Below are 25,784 nucleotides of genomic sequence, written 5' to 3' on the forward strand. Positions count from 1 at the left end.
TTGTTGTAGATATGGTGTTTTTATTAGAAGATACTAAGGCTCAGCTGTTTAGAAAACAGTAGTCAATATATAGTGCTGTAATTTCATAGGTATTAACGATTTAGTTGTAAACAAGACGATATTTAGTCAGGAAATAGCCCACTAGGTAACATGTATTCACATGAAAGTAAGACGGTCAAACTAATTGATTCGGTTATTATAAATCAAAGACTGGAAGGACTGAAAAAAACAGGATAGGGTATATAGTAGTTATGTTATTGATCTTTAAAGTAAAGATCACCATCTAGCAGTGTTTATTGTTAACCTAAGGCTAAGGCGAAATTTTTTTCGGAAAACTGAGAAATAGCTGAGGAAAAATCAGAAAAACAGCTAGGAATATTAGCAAAAGTATTTTAGGTTTCGCAAAGAAGAGGAGAGGCTTGTAAAGTAAATATTTGAGTGGTAGATCATGAGAAACCCAAGAGAATGTTAGAAATTTAGAGAAATTATTAAGATGTGAATTAAGGAGGTGTGAATTCGAGGTCATGAATAAAATTGCTTAGGATCTGGAAAATTTGGCCAGCCGATATAATATCAAAATATTGCATTGATATGTTAAAAAATTGAGAAGGAATAGTTAATCTGGGTTTCAAAACTAGGAGCGGGACCACAATTAATGATAAGAACAAGATTTAGAGAGACATGGGCAGAATTTTTTTGAATGTTCAAAACCATGGAAAAGTCACTGTAAATGATATAGAAAAGAAGGGAAAAAGTCTTTGACACTATGGAAGTGAGGGAAGATCTATTTTGCCAGGAAGAATTAGAGACAGTAGCAAAAGGATAAAGAAATAATAACGTATCAGGTTCTAATAGTGTGATAAACGAGTTTTTTAAATATAATGGTAGTGAAGATTATGAACATGATTTTTGAAAAAGAGTACCTAGTGATTTAGAAAAAAAAAAACAAAAAAAAAACAGTTAAACCATTCCTAAAGAGAGGTGATAAGAGTGAGTGTGTGACTACAGAAGCATTACCTTGGTTTCTGTAGGAAGCAAATTACTTAGTATGGTGATGCTTTTTAGACGTAAAGATGCTGTTGATAGAGGCTGAAGAGAAGAACTGTATGGTTTTAGGAAGGGGAGAGGATTTATCGACCAAGTCTTCACTTTCAGATTAGTAATTGAGAAGTGTCAAGTTATGCGACTCCTGTAGTCATGTGTTAAGCAGAATAATAGGAGTTGTTGATTCAGCCAATAGGAGAGCTTTAGCGAAGGTCCTATCCTTGTAGGGTGTACCAGATGTTACATTAAAGTGATTAATGCTATGTGCAATAATAACAATGCTGCAGTTAAGGTAGAAAATGAGGTTAGTAACTAGTTTCTAATTGAATGTGGGATTATGCAAGGTTGCGTTCTATCCCCATTTATAATGAGTCTTTTTGATGGAATTTGTCCTAAAGAGCACGCCAAAGGCTATGGGAGAGCATGGAACCCAATGGGAAAGTAAAACTCTCCAAGACGTAAATGTGCTTGTGATTTTATTGTCTTAAATGAAAATCTCAGAAAATCTGATAATTATCTGGAGGTTTTGAAGATTCGGGGTGCAAGATTAGGTTTGAAAATTAGCGTTAAGAAGACTAAGTCGCCTAGACTTGGACTAAGTGAAGGTGACAAGTCAATTATGGATAACTAAATGATCAGTGAAGTAGACGGTTCCTTTACCTAGGTAGTATTGTTAGTAAAAATAACAAAAGCAGTGAAGATGTCGAAAGTAGAATAGCCAGGGTCCAGGGTATTTTTTCAGTGTTGAATAAGTTAGGAAGAGTAGTAAGATAAATATGCGAGCCTGGCTTAGAATTTTGGAAGCTACTATGAAGACAGTTGTTAAGTAGGATTCTGAAATGTAGGCGCTTTAAAAGATGAAGGAGGATTTGATTATTCATGGTACCCGTCTAACTCTCATTATATAAAAATAGCAAGCTGTAAGAAAAATGGGATTTTAATTCACTTTCTAAGGCTGTAATGAGAAAAAGGTTGAGATGGCTAGGACGTGTTCCATGGATGAGTGATGACAGCGACCAAGTTTAGAATGAGACCAGAATTGACAGAGCAAAAAAAATAAAACAAAGCATGCGTATAAAAGCTTGGATAGTTGACTTTCAATTGATTTTTTTTTTTTTTTTTTTTTTGTTGGTTGGTTGGTTGTTGCTAAATCCTTCTTTTCCGACAAAACTAAACTCGATTGAAATAGCCTTTTTGTCGTTCGATTTGATTTCTTCAGGGTGAGCTATAGACAAAAAGTATTTTGGCAGAGGATAAACTCTTAAGATTTGTTGAGTGTAAAATAAAGCTAAGATTCCAATGTTAAATATCAAATTGAAATTCTTTACAATTATTTGGTTAAAAACAAACCTTAAAAGATAAAAGAAAAACAAAATATTTTTAAAAGTCTTGAGGAACTCGGGAAACTTTTGTTGTAAAACAAGATACTGAAAAAGAAAAGAGAAAATAAAAATCATTTCTGAGAAATTATAGAGACAAAACTCTATTTTTAAATTGGAACCAAAAGTCATTTGAGGAACAAATCTTAAAGCCTTCCCATATCACACATGTTATCATTAAATCTGTAAATTTTCTGATCTGCCGTAGGCTACATGAAATACAAAATATATAAAGATGCCGTAGCTATCGATAGAACTCAATCATTTCCAGAAATGACAATATATAACAAATTTGTTTCAACTAGTTCTAACCATATTAGCATAAGCTTCAACGATTTTTTTTTTTTTTCAAAAGTACATTCTTGAAAATGAACTTCAGTATCGTGTCACTTTCCGTTGGGGTAGCTTCTAATGTTCATTTTTTTGTTTCCAAGTCTTTGAGTTTAATGCAATAATACAAAACACAAAAAAGTACTAATTCTAAAGTTTATTTACAGAGACTTTGTACTGTTGTAATTATTTACCAAGGCTTTTTATTGTCATACTTGTCGCTAATTTTCATCAAAGTGGAATAGATGGCGTCGACCGACACGAGGCTGATATCTAAGACTTCTGTAGTTATCCAAAATAACTTTTAGGTTGACAAGTGATCAATTAGCACTTTTCCTAGATTCACTTTGTTGTTAGCAGCGATTGAGATTGGTAATCCAACAAGAAGCAGTAGAAAATGATAAAATTATTTTCACGTATATTAAAAATATGATGATTAAATTAAAATTACTAAAAAGGGAGTAAAATTTTGCAAGGGATGTAATTGAAAAAGTCTGAAAATGACGTTGGCATCTTAGTCTTCATCCTTGTGTATCTTTTAAATACTTTTTCTCAATATTTTTATGTTAGCTTGCGCCTGGCTAAATTTTAGATAATTTGTTTTCTACGGTAAAAACCTTTGAAGCTAATGGTTATTATCGAACATAAGTCCAAGCTCGTGCAAGTTTGATTATCCAGCCTTTACATAGTCATAATTCTATTCACCAAGACTTTAGCCTCATAATTTTTCAAATTCTAATGAAATACAAATACATATCATCGGTACATGCCAAGTTGATTTTGCTAAGTTAGTTAGTGCCTTATTTGTTAACCAGTATCGACTTATCTATTTTCTGAAATTTATTTTGCTGTTGAAATAAATAAGGACGTTAAAAAAGCTGCAACAATGTTTAAGCAAGGTTAACTTATGTAACACATATACGTAGTATACTAGTTACAGAGGAAAAATATGCTAAAGGCAGTGTTTGCAACCGACTCAGTTTGTCCCAAATTTCACGAGAATATTTGATTTCCCCTTGAACTCTATTCCGTTCCTGTTTCTAATACTGGGCGTTAAAAAAACCCACAAAATTCACTTTAGATTAGGACTAAGAACCATAAATATCAGTCTGTGAGTAAACTAATGACTACAGTCACCAGCATTGTTCTGTATCGATGCTTCAGATTTACAAAAAAAGAAAAAAACAATAACAAGTCTAGAATTGAAAACAAGTTTCATTTATTTTTACCTTTGTTTGTTGCTTGTCTTAATAGAAACATAAATCTTCCGAAAAACTGAGCTTGTTTTTCCCGTAATGTAGTTAAAATAAATTCTTTCGACACAGAACTCCAGAGGAAGTTTATCCCCTAAGCCTTCTTGAAACGTGCACCCTTTTATATTTTCTCAAAAGAGCTACCTTTCTACCTGGTTGTCTTAAGGTCATAATTAATTACAAAAGACAATGTATTAAGTTGGCCATTAAAGGAGAATGTTTGCACTTGGGCTAGCAAAACTAACAAATCATAATCGCGATTTAACTGTGCACTGGAGGGGTGCAATATCCTTATTTGGAGATTGGTATAAAATTATTAAGTATGGAAGGTAAATTCAATTCGGTAGGTAGTGTAAAACTTGGCTTGTGTCATATGGTTTTTTAATAGACAGATTTGCTTTCTATTAATACTCGTGCTCATAACTGTCTTACGAAATAGACTGAATTTAAAAATTACTCTTAAAGATTTGTCTTACCACCAGGAAGTCAAAAATGTCACTTCTTTACTTGGATCTCCGCAATTTGTATCTCTATTTCCCTTTTCAAACTTCAATATTAACAAGGCTAACTGAAGTCTGTGTTCTTTCATTTTGCCATGGACTTGACATAGATATCGAGTGCGTGGCTCAACCAGATCCTTAGGAATAACACGGCATGTATTCAAATTGCAATGCTATTGACATATCCTAATTGACCCAAAGGGCTGGTCATTTGTCTTGGAAAGGAAAGAGACTGGTTTTGGGAGGGGTGTGGTGTAATTGATCAGTTTAAGGTATTAAGTTGTTCAGTTAGGAAACAGGTAAGAAAGAAGGGGAGTAGGCTTTGCGTCACATTAAATTTAAATTGGGCATTTTGACAGGGATGTGTTATTTCTCTACGATTATTTTCAAGTTGTGTGAATGATTTTCCAGGATGTTTAAAGGTAAATGGAGCTCCTATGTTGGTAATTGATATATATGAATTGTGCCTGTTAATGTTTGTGAATAATATAACGTAATGCCAGAATCAGGGGATAAACTAAAACATATAATTGAATAGAAGAATTAATTGAAGAATTTAAGTTTGAATGTAAAGCAGTCGGTGCTGGTGTTGTTCAGGGAAGGAAGAAGGGTGACAACAAGAGATAGATTTTGGTTTAAGGATATTCGTCTGGAAATAAAATAAGATTTTACATATTTGAGTTGTAATTTTAAAGCAAACGGTAAGTCCAGTAGCGTATATAGACGAGTTTGGCAAAGGGGCTATTAGTTTGGCAAAGGCAAAGGGGTTCCAGGAGCTATTAGATTTTTGAGCAATTTGGTAATTCGGAAAACTTAGCGTTAATGTCATTGAGAAGTAGAAGACTGTTAGCTATGATTATACTTAGGGAAAAACTTTTCTATGTTGCAAGGTTTCATATTGCAAAGCAGCGTATTTAGATGCTGTGCGTGAAGATAAGAATGACTGGTGCCCAAGAAGAATAAAGAAAATTCTGGACGAATAGGGTCTGAATGAGCTGTGGGACGTGGATGTGAATGTGGACGTCAGTGCAATAACGATAAGAGTGAAAGAGGGTCTATAGGATCAGGATATTCAAGTGTGGTACAAGAACTGGCAAAGACTCTGTCACTGAAATTATAAGCACGGGGTAGAGAACTGTAGTCTGTAGCTTTATGATGATTTGACAGAATGCCAAAGATTGTCCTTTTTGGCCAACCGTCTAGGACTTAACAGAAAGCAGGTCGTCCATGGTTTGGGTGGGAGGATTTTGTAAAGAAATATTTAAGGGAAATGGTAACATCTTGGGAGACTATTAATAGGGAGACTTTGAATTAATTAGGATGAAGGAGGAGTGTGAATAGCTGTGTTGGCCTCAGGCACCTTAATGTTTCGGTGAGTCGTTATTAGTAGCATTAGAAGTAGTATTTACACGTTTAGATATTTGTTATTAAGCGCTTTTTCCTGCTGATCTGCTTTTTAGTCGTTTTGTCACGATCCTCGTTAGTGTTTGTACCAATTAATTATTATTTGTATTATTATAAATGTGGTTTCTCGATTTGGTCCGTAAATTGTACTCTAGTTGCAACTGCTTGTATTCTAGACTTAGAACGTTTAGAAAAGTACCTCGTGTGGTAAAAAAAAAAAATTGACAAAACCCCTGAAGCTCTTCTCATTTTCTATTAATTTTTGTTGGATGTGAATTTTCTCTGAGAAAATTCTAGATTATATTCTAAAACTAGTATGGTTTGGAAAAGTAACACACGAAATAAATAAATCTGCCGTCAGTGACATCTATTTGTTGATGGATCTGCAAGTCCCTTTGAATCATTAATACCACTAAAAATCTAAAAATACCACAAAAAGAAAAAGAATTGAAAGAGTATGAGAAAATAGACAGAAAAAAAGAATATAAATGGATGGTTCCTAATAAATTCTTCTTTTGCGAAACAAATCACTTCCACGATACATAGCTGTCACCTAAATTATATCGAATGATAAGAAAAATCGTAATTACATCATTAATATTGGAATTTATTGATGAAGCCAGGCTCTGCTTGACGAAATTTGTCTATATATACTTTAATCTCGTAAACTATATTGTCCCGCTGTCACAAAAACAAAAGAGAAGAAAGGCGAAAACGGGGTTTTATAACGTCAAGAAAAAATACTAGAAGTAAAAAAACGAATATTTCGTGAAGACAACTGCTTTCTTTCTTCAGCAGTATTAGAGAAAGTCTCAAATAATCAATTTCATTTTTACTGAGGGAAAATGGGAACGATTTAAACCAGAAAAAAAGAGGGTAAAATAAGTAAAAGACAAAATACACAACGTAGATATCAAAGTGAAACATAAACCCAAATTGAAAGAAATGAAAAGCTATCAACACGGAATGCTGACTTTTTTTTATTTGGGTCTATTGTTTTTTTTGTTTTTTTTTAACTTCATTTTGTTCCGCATTGATAGCCTTTTAATTCTTTCAATTTGCGTTTTTGTTTCATTTTGATATCGACGTAATATGTTTTTGTTTTTTTAATTTTTTTTTACTCTCTTTTCTTCTGGTCTAAATCGTTCCCGTTGTTCCGCAGAAAATAAGAGCTTAATTTTTGAAACTTGATGAAGAACAGAAGCAGCTGTTTTCTTGAAATATCCGTTTTTGTTGCTTCCAGTATTTTTGTTGGCCCTATAAAACTCTATTTTCAATTTTTTCTCTTTCGCTTCTTGTTTATATACTTTTCTGGGAAGAATTCATTCAATAACTCTTTTTCACATATTAAATAACTACTTTAGATCAAGCACCGACCCAAGACACATCATCTCAGAAACTGAACCAGGAGTTAGGTGAAAATAGAATTGTAGCTTCTTTTCCTGTTCGAGCTGGTACAGGTCAAGGAAGACTGCGGGCAATAGCTCAAAGAAGAAGAAGACCAGGTAGACCAAATAGAAGACGACCATTTAGACCTGTTTACTATGACGATTACTACGATTACTATGATGATGAGTATGCAGACACAGATAAAGACGTAAGTTTCGTATTTTTAGTATTATTGGCTTATATTGTAGTTCAGTGAACCCTCGAACTTAGATTATAAATATACAAATTTACAACTACATTTTGAGGGTAAATTTTGTGTCTTTGTATCAATAAATGGAATCATTTATAGCTGTAATTTAAAAAAAATAATTGTGTTTTAAAACTTTGGTTTTAGATTATGCTTTCGAAATGCATAAAAAAAAATGTAAAAAAAGTGTGAATCCTAGATAGATCTGCCGTTGTTTCGTCAATTCCAAGGTCAAATAGTTCATGGTAACAAAGTGCATCAACACTCAAATACGAAGATACTCATAGCTTGTCGTCTAGAGTTGTCGAGTTGCAAGTCATTTTTTTGTTATTACTTCTTTATAATTTTGTTTCTTGATTGCTCTTTTTAGCTTTTGTGCTTTATCAGTTCCGTAATTCAAACAGTTCTTGGTAACGAAGTGTAAGTAAAGAGCAACTTGGCCTAGTAATAACCTAAACTCGAAAAAATAAGAACTTTAATAACATACACATAAGGGTTAACGTCACACATCAAAAGTAACGAGCTTGAGATATCTTTGCCTGATTTTCGAAAAGGAGGAAAACATCCCTGAAAAGTCAAGAAGCCTTAAATTAAAATCCCTGATATCCTCTTTTCCCGAAACGTATTCAATTGAAATTGTGAGATAGCCATTTTGTTATAAATAGTCAAAAAATCACAAAAAAATGTTTTTAGGGTGAACATAATCCCCCGAAGCCGATGGGAAAGGATTTTAAGTTATGCCCCGGGGTATATAAGGTTTTTATAAAAATAGCAATTAGAATTTCGTCCAATTTCCAAAAGCTTTTCTCGGTTTTCCCTTCTTTAATTTCAGGCGTGAAATAAAGAGTGCTAGCCTAGTTTACTTAATTTTACTTTAACTGTAGAAGAAAGGCTTAGAATGGCTTTTAAGTCTTCAACGGGAAAGTGAACACAAAACGGATATTTGAAAAAAAACACAAGACAAGATAAGTTTGTTCTAAAATAAGACTAATAACTGGTAATTAATGTCTCATTTTGTATGTGAGTTGGCAGGCCAAATAAGCCAATTCGCAAAAATGTAAACAGGAGAACCTAAGTCTTTTTCTTATTTTTACTTAATGAAGATAGTGTTTGCTTTTTTTATAGAGGCATCGCCAGTTTCTTTTACTTTTCAATATTACCCAAAAATTTCTTGTAAATAGTCCGAGTAAGTATGAAACTAGTAGCCACCTTGCTAGTTGGCTACAAAAAAAGACAAGAAAATAAGGTATAAAATAGCAATTAGAATTTAATCCTATTTTCAAAAGCTTTTTCCGAGTTTTTCCTTCTTTAATTTCAAGTTTGAAATCAAGAGTTCTGGTCTAGTTTACTTAAATTTACCTTAACCGTAGAAGCAAGGATTATAATGATTTTTAAGTCTACAAGGGTAAAGTGACTGTAAAATAGATATATTTGCTAATAGCAGTTATGCATATATGATAAAACGGAACAAAAACATTTAAGTTCTCTGACGAAACAATAAAGCTATTTAACTATCGTAGATAATTAAAATATGGTAGAATGGCTTTTGAGTCTTTCTTTAAATGTCACCCTGCAGCAACATCCCCCCCTCACGTCGTATTTGGGTGAAACTTTTAAGTATAAAGATATTAAGGTGAAACTCTTTAGGAAATTTTAACAGGAGTTTCAATGAAAAAAAAATTGTACGCGTGCAGGTTTTCAAAAGAGCATATAAACAATATCATAGGTAGCACCACCCTATAATTACTAGAAATATCATTGAAACTTGTAAAAGAGCTAATTCAATTCAAAATTATAAGGTGTAGTGACGTTTTTAAGAGTAAAAAGGAGATTGGAGGGCAAGCAGCCTTTTTCTCTAGCCCATTTATTTTCCAAACTTATCCAGTCAAAATTTTGAGGCAACCATTTTGTTCAGCATAGTAGAACAGTACAGCAACTGTGTCTTTTGGGATATTGGGTATGCCAACCCCCAAAATCATGCACTTGGCCCATTATGCTTTAAAACTATATGTTGCTTTAAACTAGATCTAAAGGCATTGTGTTTATGGTTGCCAATAATACACCTCAGCAATATATCGAGAACAACTTGGGGATTAAGTTGAATTTTTTAGGGCTACTACTATTACTGCTTCTATTCTTACAATTTGAATAAATAAAAAGAGTGTAAGTGTATCCAGGATGTCACAGAGCATAGATAGAATCTTTTGGGAATGATGTTAAGCTTTATTTTTCAGTTGAACTTCAGGAGTTATAAGAATTAAAACAAAATACTGTTTACGTTAGGATTAAAAATTGTAGAAACATTTCTCTAACATATAAATACCAACCCAAACTATTGATTCTTATAGAAAAAAAAACTGAAAAGATATAAAATATTATTCTAAAAAGACTGTGGGAATAAAAAACAAACAGAAATTAATTTTTAAAACTTTTTTCACAAAACAAGTTTTTCAAAGAAAATTAAAGAGCACTATTTAGCCAAAAATGAGCAGAAATAAAGTCAAATAATCTTCTAAGCGTAAAACTGCCCCAAACCACTATCAAAAATAAATTAAATTCAAAAAGAACAGAAATTAAAATAAATAGTGTATCTGATGAGTAGATCTGATAACCCCAATACCTTCTCAAGACCAGACCATAATTTGGGTTTTACTGAAAACAAAATAAATTTTAAACGTTTTCACTTTTTTTAACTTTCATAAATAAAAAAATTTCAAAACTTTAAGGAATAAATATCAGTATATGTCAATTAAACTAACAATCCACGTTTTTTTTTATTGTTTTTTTTTTTGTTTTCATTATAGAGTCTTGATGCCAGTCTTGGACGTTGACCTGTGATTTTTTTTTTTCTGTTTTAGTCCCTTAATGAAAGTTGATCTTCTGAAACATATGTAGCCGATATTAACAGCATTTAGATTCTTCTTATGATATTTGCTTTATTTTTTCGTAAGTCGTGCAATTTTGAATGGAAAATGAAAATGATCTATAAAAAGTGACAATTCTATCGAAGAAAAACAAGTCTAGATTCAACAGAAGCGTAAAAAAATATTTCAATAGGAGAAAAAGGTTTGAAAAAAAGAAAAGTCGCCTAAAAATTTGTAGTATTTTCCTATTTGTGAATACCTTCTCAATCATGTAGACTATGAATTTTGACAAAAGTAAAATTTTATATCTTATATTCTCTTAAATTTTCAAATAAAGACATGGTAATTTGAAAAGAATGTAAAATAAAATAAACTAAAATTGTAGGGTAATTACTAAAAGACTGACTTCCAATTTCGTTGTTGACCATGACTTTCAAATAAGTGAAATTTCCGTCCCTTATATTCAGTCTTCTATATAAATAAAAACGAATGTATGTCTGTGTGTCTGTCATTACTGTTGCATTACGACACTGTTCTCCCAATCACCAAGAAACTTTAAGAAGTTGTTGACTACACTCTTAAAAGGGGTTATAGGTGTAAAATTCCCTCCTCCTCCCCCCCCCCAAGGCCTCTAATACTTTTTACGTCCACTGACATTACGGACCCCTCAACACAAATACTTGACAGATTCCTTTCGGTTACATTGTCCACATTTTCTGGATATTTATTTAACGGGTCAGTTCATTGTGAATTCTGTTATCTAACGCATTTCCAAAATTAGAAAATTTCTCTTTCAATAAATTCTTTAAATTGTCCGAACTGAAGAGCATTGTCCCCTTTAGGAGTCGGATTTTCCGTGCAGGGAATTGTTGTGCTGGGGGATTCCTTGGGGGTACGGAATTTCTATATTAAAGTGACTTTGATTTGCTTATCGTTATCCGGCTCTTTACATATTGTAATCCAGATAAATTAATTAGTTAATTGATAAAAATGTAGGGTAAAGGACAAATTTATCGAGTCTTGGATTAAATCTACTCTGGATAACAAGATGTTTGAAAAGAAACGCTGTTCGTGACTATCAATTTAGTGCGTCATCGTGCTATTCGATTTATAGACTCTATTTTCCACTGATTGGAAACTGTCGAGGGGGTTTTCCGTGGGAGAAGGTAAATATTCCATTGAGGAGTTTTACCCATGGGGTAATTTTCTGCACGGGAAAGGGGGAGAAGTTTTACGCCGGAGCAATTCTTTAAATACCTTTAAATTTAAAGATACGGTCGTTATTAATGCATAGATGAGAATTTTCAACGGTGGGGGGAGGGGTCCAGAGGGATTATTCTATGAAAAAACTTTCATTGAATTTCCTTACTTGTGAGATCACAGCAGCGCAAACGAGGTAAAATAGTTTGCAAACAAAAACTTATTGTTATGATTAGAACATTAAACGAAATAAACCAAAACTACACATTAGAAAGGTGTTTGTAGCGTACAGAATTTTAAAACAATTTTCAGTACTTTAATAAACAATAACCATTGGTAAATTTTCTGCAATTGATGTAAAATATGATACATAATGGTGAGTATGGCAAACGATTTGAAAAGAAATAAATTTCTAGTTTGTTGGATTTGGGTTATTGATTGACTATGTCAGCGTATTTTGGATGTTGTGAGAACCAGCAGACATTCTTCAGATTATCTTTGTAATTTCTTCTGTTTTTCATGCAAGATACTCCACCTATCTTTACATTTTTTTTTTCTTTCTTGAAAATGCCAGTCCTCCACAAAGCAAATTCTCGCGTTTGTGCCTGCTCAAAACAGTTTTATAAAGAATGATTGTTTTTCTCTAGGATTATGACTATGACTATTCAAACAACAGATTTTCCATCAGAAGACCAGGAAAAAAAAGGCCAAATCAGGCAAAAGTAAATGAAGGAAGTCAAGACGAAGAAGAAACGGAAATATCAAATCAAGAAAAAGAGCTATCAGCTAGGCCAAAAAATGTTGAAAATAACTCAGCTGATGCTGTAGAGGCACAGGAGTCAAAAACCCAGTTATCACCAACTCCAGAGGAAAGAAGAAGATTATTTCAGCAGGTATTCTATGTATTCTAATTAATTATTTTGAATAATGATTATTTAATTAAACACCATATTGTGTGCGTACCCGTCTCCAGGGTTCGAGCCAATACACATCCACCGAAAACTCAGCATTACTACATCTACCATCGTTTCACCAAGAAGGAAAACTTACTCAAGGAAATTTCTGATTAAATGAGGCACCGAAATATTAGGGTAGATGTTCTAGGTAAGAAATTTTTGAGAAATGTTTGATGTGATTAAGAGAGATAATTCTTGAAAACATTAGGTGATACAAAATAGATAAATTTCATAAGTCTGAAAAATAAAGTTAAGAATTCAAAATCTTTGTAAATAAATAAAAACTGTACTTAAATTTGTTTAAGGAAATCTGTAAATGTGTTGCAGCCAGTTTAATAATTATCAAACTAATCCAACGAAAACTAGCTGGAAAGGCTAGCCAAACGATGGACCATCTTATAAATTATTAAGCCGGTTGAATGACACTGGGGTTCTTAGACGAGTGCTGGAATAAGAAGCAGTCAAGACTGAGGCAAAGATCCACCCTGAAGCTTGGTGATCGATCCTATATAAATTTTTGTTTAAGCTCATTATCGTGTGTCTTAAAGATTGCTTTTTTTCTAGTATTTTCAAGAAGATCTAAATAGTGACCCTTTTTAAGGAAGGCGGTGAAATGATTCCAAAAATTATAAACTAATCACTGTTTTGACGGTATTCTCTGAAGTAATTTGAAAAAAAAAATAATTTTTAAGGGTTAAATTCTTTTTAATTTAAAATAAGTTGTTCTCTATTCTTAAGTTAGGTTATTTGAGAAGTCACTTTGAATAAGGACGCTGCTCATTTTATGAAAGCTTATATTAATGGCTGGCTGGATTATAGATTTAAGGTCTATGCTTTTTTTCTAAGCTTTACCGTCAAATTTTGTTACAGAAGCTTTCAATCGTATATTTTTTGGTATGTCATGTCTCTTCTTATCTTTTTCTACTTATTCTTTTTTGATAGATCCAGGATTCTACATTCAATGTATATTCTGAAGTTCCTCAGGAATATTCTTTAGCACCTGTATTATTTGCTATTAGTATTAACTGCTTACATCTAGAGATTTAGAATTATTATCGCAACAATCTGAATTTTCAGTATGCTTCTTGACTCGACAATTCTTTTTTACTATTTATAGATGGCACGAGTATTATTGTCTCAGCAAAAACAGAAAATGACTTTGTAGATTTTACTATCATTTATAGACAAATAAGGATTAAAATTTGAAGCTAATTATCTTGATTCTATTTGTATGCATTTTCTAAATATCTTCTGATTGACATATGCAGCTTATAAATAGAGACATCTTCTATCAGGAGTAGATCTTACTTTTCTTGTCTTAAGATTAATTTTTTTTGCTTTTCAGGTCTTCATCCTTTAGTTTTTGTTTTTTTTTTTTTTTGCCTCTTTATCCTCAAAAAAAGTATTGTTGCTCTTTTTAGACATATAAACTTCCTTCTCGTTTAAAATTCTTTGGCAGTTGGTGGGATTCTGGATAATGTATGCTCAGAGATTCAGATTTTCGATCATAAGTCAAAGCTGCTTGCAAAAAATAACATTTTATCGGTGCCATTCAAATCTCCAGAGCCATGAAATGGAGATCAGAATCACCCGTAGTTCAATGCCGTATTATTTACCTTTTTTAGGCTAGTGGGCTCAGACAAGAGGCACAAGCTACTATACACTAAATAGAGATTTCAGTCTCGTAATTTTTTCAGCGAACCTGACTTTTAGTTGGCTCTTATAATGTGTAGTACATGAAGGTCAGTAATGAACCTCGAAAATAAGAGGAGAACGACTGTTTGAAGTAGAAAAGAAAATACGCATTAAACTAAATCAAAATTAAGTCAAAATGGTTGTTATCTACAATTTTTTATTAAAGTTATAAATTTTGTGTATTATAACAGAATTTATTATTGATGCATTGGTATTTTGTATCCTAATGGGATCATCGAAATTAATTTCCCGCCTCCCCTCCTGCTGACCGTATTGAAAGATGCTAGACTCACCCCTGCGTCTGAGCACTAGCAGGATTGTTGAATTTTGCAGCAAATTATTGCTTAATATTGCTTAGATCTTTAATCTGGTGTCCGCGTTTTGCCTCTTTGTTTCTTTCAAGAGAAAAGGTGGCTGTATCGAAAATTTCACATCGATAGATGGCGTTAATATAACGACAGAAAGCTCGAGTAGAAGTACAAATGACATGTATCTACAACATGGTAAACCATTTTCTTAGGAATAACTAAATTTGTCGTTTAAGTAAAAAAGCAAACTATCTTAATTTCTTAATTTTATCGGCCAATAACTTTGGGGGTGAATAATTCACGCTGAAATACGGTAAAGTACTGCGTAGTGTAGACTGTACTGAAAATATATTCGTTAATTTAAATGGCATGAAAAGAGGTAATTTAGTGTTACTTTAACCTTGCAAAAAATATTGCAGAGAAATTTCTTACTTTACGTAGTATTACGTTTAATTGGATCGTATGAAGCTACGGCAAAAAGTATTTATAATGCAGAATAAATTATATCAATTTTATAGGTATCTTGCATTATAGTTTCTAATATAAACTAGCTTATAGACTAGTTTTAACTACAAAAAATAAATTCGTTGCTGGAAAACAGTTGCCTAAATTTCCTTGATTTATTATTTCAGCATAATAGCTCCCCTCAAAATAGAACCATTTCAAACTATTTTAGAAATGCACATATGGAAACTATGTATTTTGGGTGACGAATTGACAAAACAACAATGTCAGCAATCAAATGACGCATGGTTGACATGAACAACTAGAAGGTTTTACCAATTGTGCTACGAGATGCTATAAATCAAGGAGAGGAGCTGAAAAACAATACCACAAAGAGTAAATAGTTTCGCAGGTTTCGACATTTAGCATGTGCAATTATTGTGCAAATTATTTTCTTTTTTAAAGCCAACAGTAACTATTTTCTGGATTTTAAAATATTTTAATATTCCTAGTTTTTGCTTGAAGTACAACTGTCTTAGCCTCGACGATGCTTGTTAATTGATTATTCAAAAGATGATTTAACATAAAATGAAGAAAAAACAATTGATGCAAAGTGCCTTTAAAGTTTTTCTTTCAAACATTGCACTGGAAGCTTCAACATAGAAACTATTTAAAATGGAATTTTGTCAACAATGTCAAACAATTCAAAAACCGTCCTTTAGTGACCGAATATTAAGACTCATTAAATTCATAAACAGCCTTTGACCCAATGTTATATTAATTATGATTATGAATATGGCACCCAGTCATTATTTTAAGAAGAAAATTCTTATTGGCTAAAGTCTTACTGGGAAAATTCTTACAAGCTAAGTTCAGAACAATTTACCTTAGGTTTTGGCTTTTTTTGTGTCTGGGAACAACAGTGGCTAAACCACTTTTGTAAATAGTTTGGGACTTCAATGATTCCAAAAATTAGGATATTTTATTATATTTTATCAGTAAAATATAAATTTGAATTGACTTTAATCTCTGACGTTGTCAGTTATCCAATCCAAAATTTATACCGTAAACACCTGCTTAGCATGCCAGACTCATGTATGATTAAACGGGGTTTTTGGTTTTAAATTATGTTTTCGGGTACTGCAAGCTATTGGCATTACTGCTATTAAATATTAATAGTGTGTAATTACACACTTTGTTGTGTAGAGAAAATAATAAGGATACAGTTCATATCGCAGTACTTAAATATTTCTTGTCATGTAATTTTCAAGCTGTTTATGATAATAAGCCATACGTAAAGACTTACCCTCGGCAACGTAACTCAAATTCCAAAAATCAGAATTTTTTTACACAAGACACGTCAAACGAATTTTCGTTTCATATATAACTTCGAAGACCACACTGCCTTTCCATGACGAAGGTATCCAGTTCAAAATAGGGATGAAACTTTTTTATTGACAGTGAACAGATATAAAATTTCTTTTTAACTGCTGATGTTTAACTGCTGATGATGAACACAGTATATGTCTTTGAAATATCCAGTCACGAAATTTTATATCTGTTCACCGTCAATAAAAAGGTTTCATCCCTATTTTGAACTGTTTTGCGTTTCATAATGACTCCAGTTGCATAAAATTCATTGAGTTTGTAGCTACCCATCAAAAGCTATTAGCCTAAGAAATTTTGCTTTATTTTAAAAATCTTCAATCTTCTTGCAACTTGGTTTGACTTACTTGACTTAATGCTCCTACCAAAATGCTTCCGGCGTCGAGAGGGATGCTACATGGCACCTCCATTTAGACTGGTCTCTTGCAAGGATGTGGACATCCTCCTGAATATTTGCCATGCTAAGAAGGCACATGCTGTGCCTTTTCATCTGGTTGGGGGACGACCTCTTGGGCGTTTCCCGCCATACAGCACGGGATCAAAGTCAAAAATCGTTCGTGCGGGAGTGTCGGGGGGGGGGGGGGCATGCGAAGGAGATGTCCGTACTAACGTAGTGTTCGCTTGGCGAGTTGGACTGAGAAGGATGTTTGAGCAGTTAATGCAGCTAATGAGCAGTTAATTGTGAATGCGTATCTTGGTCCTACGGCTGATAGAAGGTTTCCTCCAGAGGGAACTTAGTCTTCCCACCACTGTTGAGGATTCGGCGATTCGGTGCATTGAATCTTTGAGGACTGATCCGTCATTTGAGAGAATAGAGCCAAGGTATGTAAATTGACGAAATAACCTCATCGGGTTTGTCACCGACCATTAGCACTAGCGGGGGATGTGGTGAGCGACGGGGTTCAACAAACGCCACTTTTGTTTTCTGCTAGATAATCAACAGCCCTATCTTTAAGGCTTCATCAGCAAGGATCTGTAGGGCTTCTGTGAGCTTCGACGGTGAATCAGAGACAAGAGCAGGATCATCGACATAGTCAGTGTCTGAAAGTACTCTACCGCCGTACTGCAGCCAAAACTGTAGGTGGTTTATAGTCCCGAGTCACAACGTAGTCGATTACACAACTAAAGAGCTCTGGAGCAGCATCACAGCCCTGACGGACTCCAGTATTGATTTCAAAAGATGGGCTGCGCCTGCCATTGACTTGCACACAGCTCTCAGTCCCATCGTGGAGCCGCCCAAAAAGGTTGCAGTACTTTGCTGGTAGTCCCGTTGTTTTCAGTCTGAGCTAGAGTGATTGCCTGTCGACAGAATCGAAAGCAGCCTTGAAATCCACAAAGGTAACATATGCTTTTTGTTGAAATTCACGAGTCTTCTTTACCAGCTGACGCATTGTGAATATTTTCTCCACGGTATAACTTCCTGGCATGAAGCCAGCCCATTGCATTCTTCGTTGGCTTCTGAAGAAAGTGGTACAGCGGTCCAAGAGGGTCATAAGAAGAGCTTCCTGGGCACAGAGAGAAGTGTGATGCCACGATAGTTGGAGGAGATTCTGCGACTGCCTTCCAGTTTCCAAAGAGGCAGAATGATGCCTGCTCTCCAGTCTTTTGGAATCCATTCTGCATGAAATACTATGGAGAACAGTACTTGGAGCCAGAGAAGGGTCGCTACCTCAACATATTTCAGCAGCTCTGCAGGGATACTACAGATTCCAGGGGCTTGGGTGTTTTTCATCCGTTTCAGAGATTTCAAGATTTCTTTAGAGTTGAAAGTGTACTGCACACTCTCACACGGGGCATGAGGGGTGTTAGGTGCAACTTCAAGAAGATTAGGATCGGTCTGACCAACACAATCTAGGTTTAGTAGTGAGGAGAAGTGATCCTTCCAGGAAGAAAAGTGAGCGCTCTTGTCAGTGAGAATATCTCCATCATTAGATGTGATAGAGCCTAGGGAAGAGGGCTTTCCATCTGTAAGATCCCGAAGGTATTTGTATAGAGCGCATATGTCACCCTTTCTGGTGAGCTCTTCAAGATCGGTAGCCTTTTTGTCTGTGAACAGCCTTCTGTCTCTGTCTTACGCCGTTTAGACGTCTGCATGTAACCATGTCCTTTGCTAGGCGTGCTTTACGACACTGTTCAATAACATCTAGAGTTTCCTGCAATATCCAGGACTTTTTTCTGGCTTCAGACAACCGATAGTACTTTCGGCTGCAAGCAATACACCGTTTTTGAATAGTTGGCAGGCTCATTCAGATTCTGAAATTTGACCAAGAAAATCAAAACAGTTTGGCATGGAGACAGCATAAACGTGGCACATGTTGGAGTTTGCGAGATTGTTCAGTTCTAGTTTGGGGGGAAGGCAATCACTTTTCTGGGCTTTCTAGCGTAGTCCGAGGCTAAAGGCGAGAAGCCTGTGGTCGGTGTTTCCCAATTCTGCACTTCTGTAAGTTTGGCAGTTAGTTATAGAGGAACGCCAGCGTCAGGACACGATTATGTGGTCTAACATCTTTCTTGTTCGTCCGTCATTGCTATACCAGGTATATCTGTGAACCTCTTTCCTTTGCTGGAAGGTGTTAGTGATCACAAGATCATGCATGTTGCACAGCTGAAGGAGCCTCAGCCCATTGTCTTTCAAGCAGTCCGGTGTTACAGGTCCTAGAACATTGTTCCAAACGTCGTCTGTATCTCTGACAGTGCCGTTGGAGTCGTCAAGAAGGGTTTAAATATCATGAGGGGATATTTTTGCTAGGACGCTAGACAGTTGGGCGTAAAAGCAGTTTTTCATCTCATCTGAGGCTTGGTTTGTTGGGGCGTAACAGACAATGATGGTCCATTTTCCATGTTTGTGCCGGATTTGCGCCGTTAGTATCCTGTCTGATATCTGATCGTAAGAAAGGAGCCACCTCCTGGTGTGAGTGTCTGACACAACTTTGACTCCATTGGTTTTGGTTCTCTGATCACCTGACTAGATTAGGTGATAACCTTCACTAATTTCTTCACAGTCATTGCCTATAAGGTGAGCTTCAGTTACGCCTGCTGCAGCCACACCAAAACGCTTGAATTTTAGCGCAAGCATTGACTTTGCTCCAGGGAAGTTATGGGTCAGAACATTCCAGGTGGCCAGGCGAAGACCACCTTGGTCAATAAGGTTCAAAAGATGGTCAAATCTCGGCCCGGGGACATGTTGAGGTCTTTAAGGGTAAAAAGAAGATCGATCATCCGAGGCATAAACATCACTATTCGTTGCACTTAGGTTCGGGTGGAGGGTCGCAAGCATAACCTACCCTAAGCCTGGGACCTGATTAGCTAGGGGAGGCTAACTATTGAATATCCCTGGGGTGTGCTCCACCCACCTTGTGAGGTCAAGACCACCCTTTGTGTGGAGCGTTTAGTTAGGGAGTTCCCCAATATCCAGTGGCACGTGGTCTGCAGACCAAGGTCTGCTTCCTTCCGGATGAGTTCCATACCACAACTCTTCGTGCAACCTTCATGAAAATTGCAATGTTCAACTGAATATTCAAAGATACTCTAAAAAGGGATTTTGAAACTCTATCTACAAAAATATAATGTTTCATATTCTTCTTGAAAAGGACGACCATGAAGACGTGTCTATTTCTTGATTTCCCAGATGAGTTCTTATTTAACTTCCATTCAGGCCCTAGTCTCCCCTTATCTAGCAATAGCAGAAGTTGCACCATAAGGAAGAACAGTTTTGGTGCTGTTTTGAACCGTAAAACCACTTTTTTGGTGTAATAGGACCAAAATGACACCAAACAAAATTATGAATATTTTATCAGTTTAAACTATCGAAGTCTTTTTCAAAAACCTTTCAGTTTCTGAGGAGGAGTGGCTTTAGCGTGTTGCATTTTGTCAGTCTACATAAGTAGAATTTATATAAGCGAAGCTTAAAGAATGGGTGTGCTTATTGGACACTGATTTCTATTGTAAAGTATAATATTTACATTCATTTGCTGAGCTGTATAAACAGGATTAGGGAAATTTTTTTCCCAGACATCAAGATTTCTGAAATAAAACCCACTCCTTGGTATTGGAAAACTGTAGCCTGATGAATCCGTTTTTAAATTATTACAAGGCCTCCTGAATTTTCTTTGTCTGAGTATTTCAAGTTTAAATGAAATAAAATTAATGGTAAAACTAATGAATTTTAGATTTGTTTGCCTTTCTTGCGGAGAAAAAAACAATTGTACTATAATCAATCTTTGTTTTCTATCATTTTGTGTCGCGGAGTGACAATATGGCTATTAATCTTTCTGATTGTCAAAATCCGTAATTGGCACCACAGATTTTGGTTTAAGGTAACAAAAGTTATTTTTGTGAATTATTAGTTTCCATTGGTATGCTTTCATATGATGGCATGTTTTGCTCTTTAAGTATTGATGCTCATTTTTTCAATATTTTACCCTTAAGAAATTAGATAGGAACTTTAAGCAAGCAGACATTAAAAAAAGCAGCATATTCTGAAACTGAACTAAAAATCAACGCTAAAACACAAAATGAACAGTGTTTATACCAAATATGAGAGGGACACAGCCTTAATGCACCTACTTTTTAAGTCAAGGTTTATCTTGCACATTATTGACATCAATCGTGGCTAGATATATAACCAGTTTGCAACTGCAAGTGTTTTACTCCCCTAATGTCATCAAACCTTCGAACTGTAAATGTTAATGAGTGAAGAAAGATTTCCCAAAATGGGCATATCCATTCTCAAAGCTTTCTATTAAAACAGCTAAACTTTATCGCAAATAGCCGGAGGATTGAAATGTTTAGCAAATATTTCCTGTCTTTTTTTTAAGTTGTAAAATCACTCTTTAACAAATTTTTACTTATTTAATCATAAGCAAAGGTGCATTCTTAAATGTTTAAGGTTTCTTAAACTCAGTTGCATTTTCCCTATGACTTCCTCAATTTTTTAGTAAAAAGTGTCATCGCTCAAAAGAAACAAATGTAACTGTACTATTGGACGAATGTTATCAACAATGTTACAACACTCCTCACCAAGGAAATGATTCGTGTTATTTTGGCTTTACAGACTATTACTGGTCAGTTTTTTCGGGATCATAAAAAATGAAGATTAATATATTCTACAGTAGATTACCCTGCTTTCTCAGGATAATAACTTGCACTGTCGAATTGTATCTTTGAAATAAGCACCTATGTATTTTATATTTTTCTATTTATGTTGGAATTCATGACCAGAAAAAAAAGGCAAATCCTGAACTGCTTGTGTTAATTTATTTTGTCCAAATAATAAAAAAAAAGGAACTGTGGAAATATGTGATGGTACAATTTTTTCCGCTTCTCGGCTCTCTTTTATGAAAAACGTTTAATGCTTGAGCAACGCTGGCTGAAAAAGCGGTAACACGTTGCTTTTGAGCCTTTAAAGAGGAGACCGACGGGAAAAATTTTGAATATACATCTGAGAAATTAATGTCTCATGACATCGGAAGAACGAGGTTCTACGATCAAATGCTTTGCTGAAAATTAATTTTTGTATAGGAGCGTTCCCCAAAAATAAATTCATCAGGCTATCGCAGTGACAAAGCGAGCGTCCATGTACATTATAGATACATTCTTACTAACAATGGGCTAGAAACCTAAAAAGTTCTATGGTCACACATCAAATGATAAAAAGTAAATTAAAAGAAAAAACGAATTCTACAGCTTTTTCATGTATGAATGAGACAAGCCAAAAGGTATAAATGACAGCAATAGCTATATGCAGGCTGATCAAAATAGCGTAAATAGTCCTGAATTTTTTTACCCTAAGAAGTCTTGGAAAACGCTTAGAGTGGAGGGATCGGGATGAAACTTGGTGCGAAAAATAAGCAGAAGTTCTAGATACATGATTGACATAATCGGAACGGATCCCTTCTCTTTGGGGGAGTTGGGGGGGGGGGGGTTAGCTGTAAAAAATTAGAAAAAATGAGGTATTTTTAACTTACGAAGGAGTGATTGGATGCTAATGAAATTTCTTATTTAGAAGAATCTCGTGACTCAGATATATTATTTTAGATCCCCAACCGGATCCAGTATCATTGGGGGGGGGGGCAGGAAATGTTGGAAAACACTTAGAGCGGAGAGATCAGGAAGAAACTTGATGGGAAGAATAAGCACAAGTCCTAGATACATGATTGACATAACCAGACTGCATCTGCTTTATTTGGGGAGTTGGGGGGGGGGTATTAATTCAGAAAAATTGAGGTGTTTTCAACTTACGAACGGGTAACTGGATCTTAATGAAATTTGACATTTAAAAGGAACAAAGTGAGTCTCAAAGCTCTTATTTTAAATCCCGACCAGATCTGGCGACATTGGGGAGAGTTGGAGGGGGAAACCGGAAACCTTGGAAAACGCTTTGAGTGGAGAGATCAGGATTAAACTTGGTGGTAGAATAAGCAATTGTCGTAGATACGTGATTGATATAACCGGACTGGATCCGCTCTCTTTGGGGGAGTAGGGGGGGGGCAGTGCTTTGGCGAGTTCGGTGCTTTTGGACGTGATAGAACGATGAAAATTGGTATGCGTGTCAGGGTCCTGCACAAATTGACTTGATAAAGTCGTTTTCCCCGATTTGACCATCTGGGGGGGGGGCTGAAGTTAGAGGAAAAATTAGAAAAAATGAGGCATTTTTAACTTACAAGTGGGTGATCGGGTCATAATGAACTTTGATATTTAGAAGGATCTCGTTTCTCAGAGCTCTTATTTTAAATCCCGACCGGCATTAAGCCTCTGATTTTCCTTTTAAATCAATCTATTGATTTTTAGAATTTTGCTAGAGCTCATGCCATATGAGCTTTTGGCTCTTTCGACCTTGTCACAAGTGCCGTATGAGCTCTTAGTCTTTGTCACAACTCTACTTTTTAAAACAATAAAACACTTTAGCGTAATGAGCGAGGCGTTGAGGAGGGGACAACCTCTTTCATATACGGAACGATTTCTGTTAGTTTTAATTTTTAATGTCGCTCCTTACTTGCAGTTTAAAAAAAACGTTTTTGAATAAAATGCATGTTTTGATTTTGGCTCACCGTACATGAATAATTAAAACGAAATTTTGCACATTAGTTGTTTTTGCTAAATAGCTCTCTCATAATTATGATCGGACGATTTTGATAAAACAAAGGCACGGGGGAGGAGGCCTAGTTACTTTCCAATTTCTGGTTACTTAAAAATGCTACAAGAATTATCTATTTTTTTACGAACGTTTTTGTTAGTAATAAATATACGTAACTTACCAATTAAATTACGTAACGCACTTCTATATTTGTACATTTTTAATTTGTACGCCCGCTCGTCAATACCTTGCTCTTTATACTAGAGCTTGAATTTTGTCCCAATTCTTTAATAATTACCCCTGAATCACAAAGGTAAAGGATACAGCATTAGACTTTACAGCCCGTACCGGCGGTGCTGATCTCCGTTTCTTGGCCCTTCAGCCAGGAAGTGCAATGGGGGGTTGGGGGCCAGCCATCCTGCGCTTTCGCACACCCTTCCTGTTTGCCTTCCCCAGATTTCTCCAGGTACCCATTTAGAGCTGGGTCGACTCTGGCTAAGCTTACAGAGTCACGCCACTGACCCCCGTCCCAAACTGAAGAATTGGGTACACCGGGATTCGAACCCGCGTCCTCTCAGACAAGGGATCCCGAATCACAAAGGCCGTAGAATAAATAGTTGACATTACTAAAAATACTTCAGCGTAAAGAGGAAGGTATTGTAGAGGAGACGAACTCCCTTATATACGTAATATTGTCTGTTCATTTTATGTTTTAATGCTGCTCATTACTTCCAATTGAAAAAAATTATTTATTTTCTCATTGTTTTTTTTTAAATAACGCTAGAACATCCTACGTCCCCTTCATGGAAATCATCTTCCCCCGTGATAAATTCCTTCTTGGAAATATCCTCCCACATAGCCCCCTCCTTCTGATCCACCCCCACCCAACGCAAAATATACCCCTGAAAATGTTTCTACACTTCATAATAACCATTACTGTATTTAAACAATGGTCAAAGTTTGTATCTTGCAGCCCCTTCCCCGGTGACTGTGGGGGATGAAGTCGTCCCCAAAGACGTAGTTGTTAGGTTTTCGACTAAGTTGAACAGAATAGCTATCTCAAAATTTTGATTTAGTGACTTCGGGGGAAAATGAGTGTGGGAGGGGGCCTAGGTGCCCTCTAATTTTTTGGTAACTTAAAAAGGGCACTAGAACTTTTAATTTCCTTTAGAATGAGCCCTCTCGCGACCTTCTACAACCACTGGGTCGATACCGTCACCCCTGGAAAAAAAAATAATAAACACGCATCCGTAATCTGCCTTCTGGCAAAAAATACAAAATTCCACATTTTTGTTGATAGGAGCTTGAAACTTCTTCAGTAGGGTTTTCTGGTACGCCGAATCTGATGATGTGATTTTCGTTAAGAGTCTATGACCTTTAGGGGGTGTTTCCCCCTATTTTCCAAAATAAGGCAAATTTTCTCAGGCTCGTAACTTTTGATGGGTAATACTAAATTTGGTGAAACTTATATATTTTAAATCAGCATTGAAATGTGATTCTTTTGATGTAACTATTGGTATCAAAATTCCGTTTTTTAGAGTTTCGGTTTCTATTGAGCCGGGTCGCTCCTTACTACAGTTCATTACCACGAACTGCTTGATTTTGGTCGTCCAAACTAAGAATTGGTCAAATAGTTACTTTTTGTTCAAAACTAATGATCCTTAATATGACGAATTCTGATCATAGCGTTATATAATTGGTAATGAAAACTATTTACCTTTCAACTCGCCAACTACTGTTCCGGGTCTTAGGATGATTACACACACAGAATCTTATGTGACTACACCTAAAGAAGATTATACGCATGGAACTTCATGCTTAAAGCTTATTGAATCCAGAATGGTATGTCATATACATAAAATCAAACCCACTGAATGTAGAACACTTAAAAGATTATAAAGTGTATCAACCTTGTATAACTGAGAAATTTGGCCTAATCTTTGATGCCAAAAACAGTGCAAGATCTATAAGCATATTTCCGAAAATTCGGACTGCGGAAATAGGTATTGGGACAAATATGTCCCAAAAGTAACATTTGAACGGGCTAAGTACATAAAAGCAGTGGCAGTTAAAGAAAATTATTAAAAAATTATGACATTCCGAGATGTCCAGCTCTGAGACTCCTTCTCCTCGTTAGTTTCCTCATCCAACGTTAATTTTCCATGTGAACAATCTCCATAATGAAAATCCTTTTACCGGCAAGATCTTTCGTATACGCAGCAACCTATGGATACAATATTTCCCGGAATTAATACAATTGAGTGAAGTATTTTGTGGGTATATCATCTAGGGGTAAAATGTTCAATATACCCT

General features: G+C 35.2%; 1 protein-coding gene across 2 annotated transcripts in view; it reads left to right on the top strand.

Annotated features, from left to right (window-relative positions):
• LOC136031893 (uncharacterized) overlaps positions 1-25,784 on the top strand; it is an 85,334-nt gene that overhangs the window by 51,468 nt on the left and 8,082 nt on the right. For both annotated transcript variants that reach the window (XM_065711869.1, XM_065711870.1), the window contains exons 6-7: positions 7,275-7,507; positions 12,258-12,503. In XM_065711869.1, coding sequence (XP_065567941.1) covers positions 7,275-7,507; positions 12,258-12,503 — 479 coding nt within the window. The remainder of the gene's footprint in view (positions 1-7,274; positions 7,508-12,257; positions 12,504-25,784) is intronic.

This window comes from Artemia franciscana, chromosome 10, assembly GCF_032884065.1.
Source record: "Artemia franciscana chromosome 10, ASM3288406v1, whole genome shotgun sequence".
NCBI classification, from domain to species: Eukaryota; Metazoa; Arthropoda; class Branchiopoda; order Anostraca; family Artemiidae; genus Artemia; species Artemia franciscana.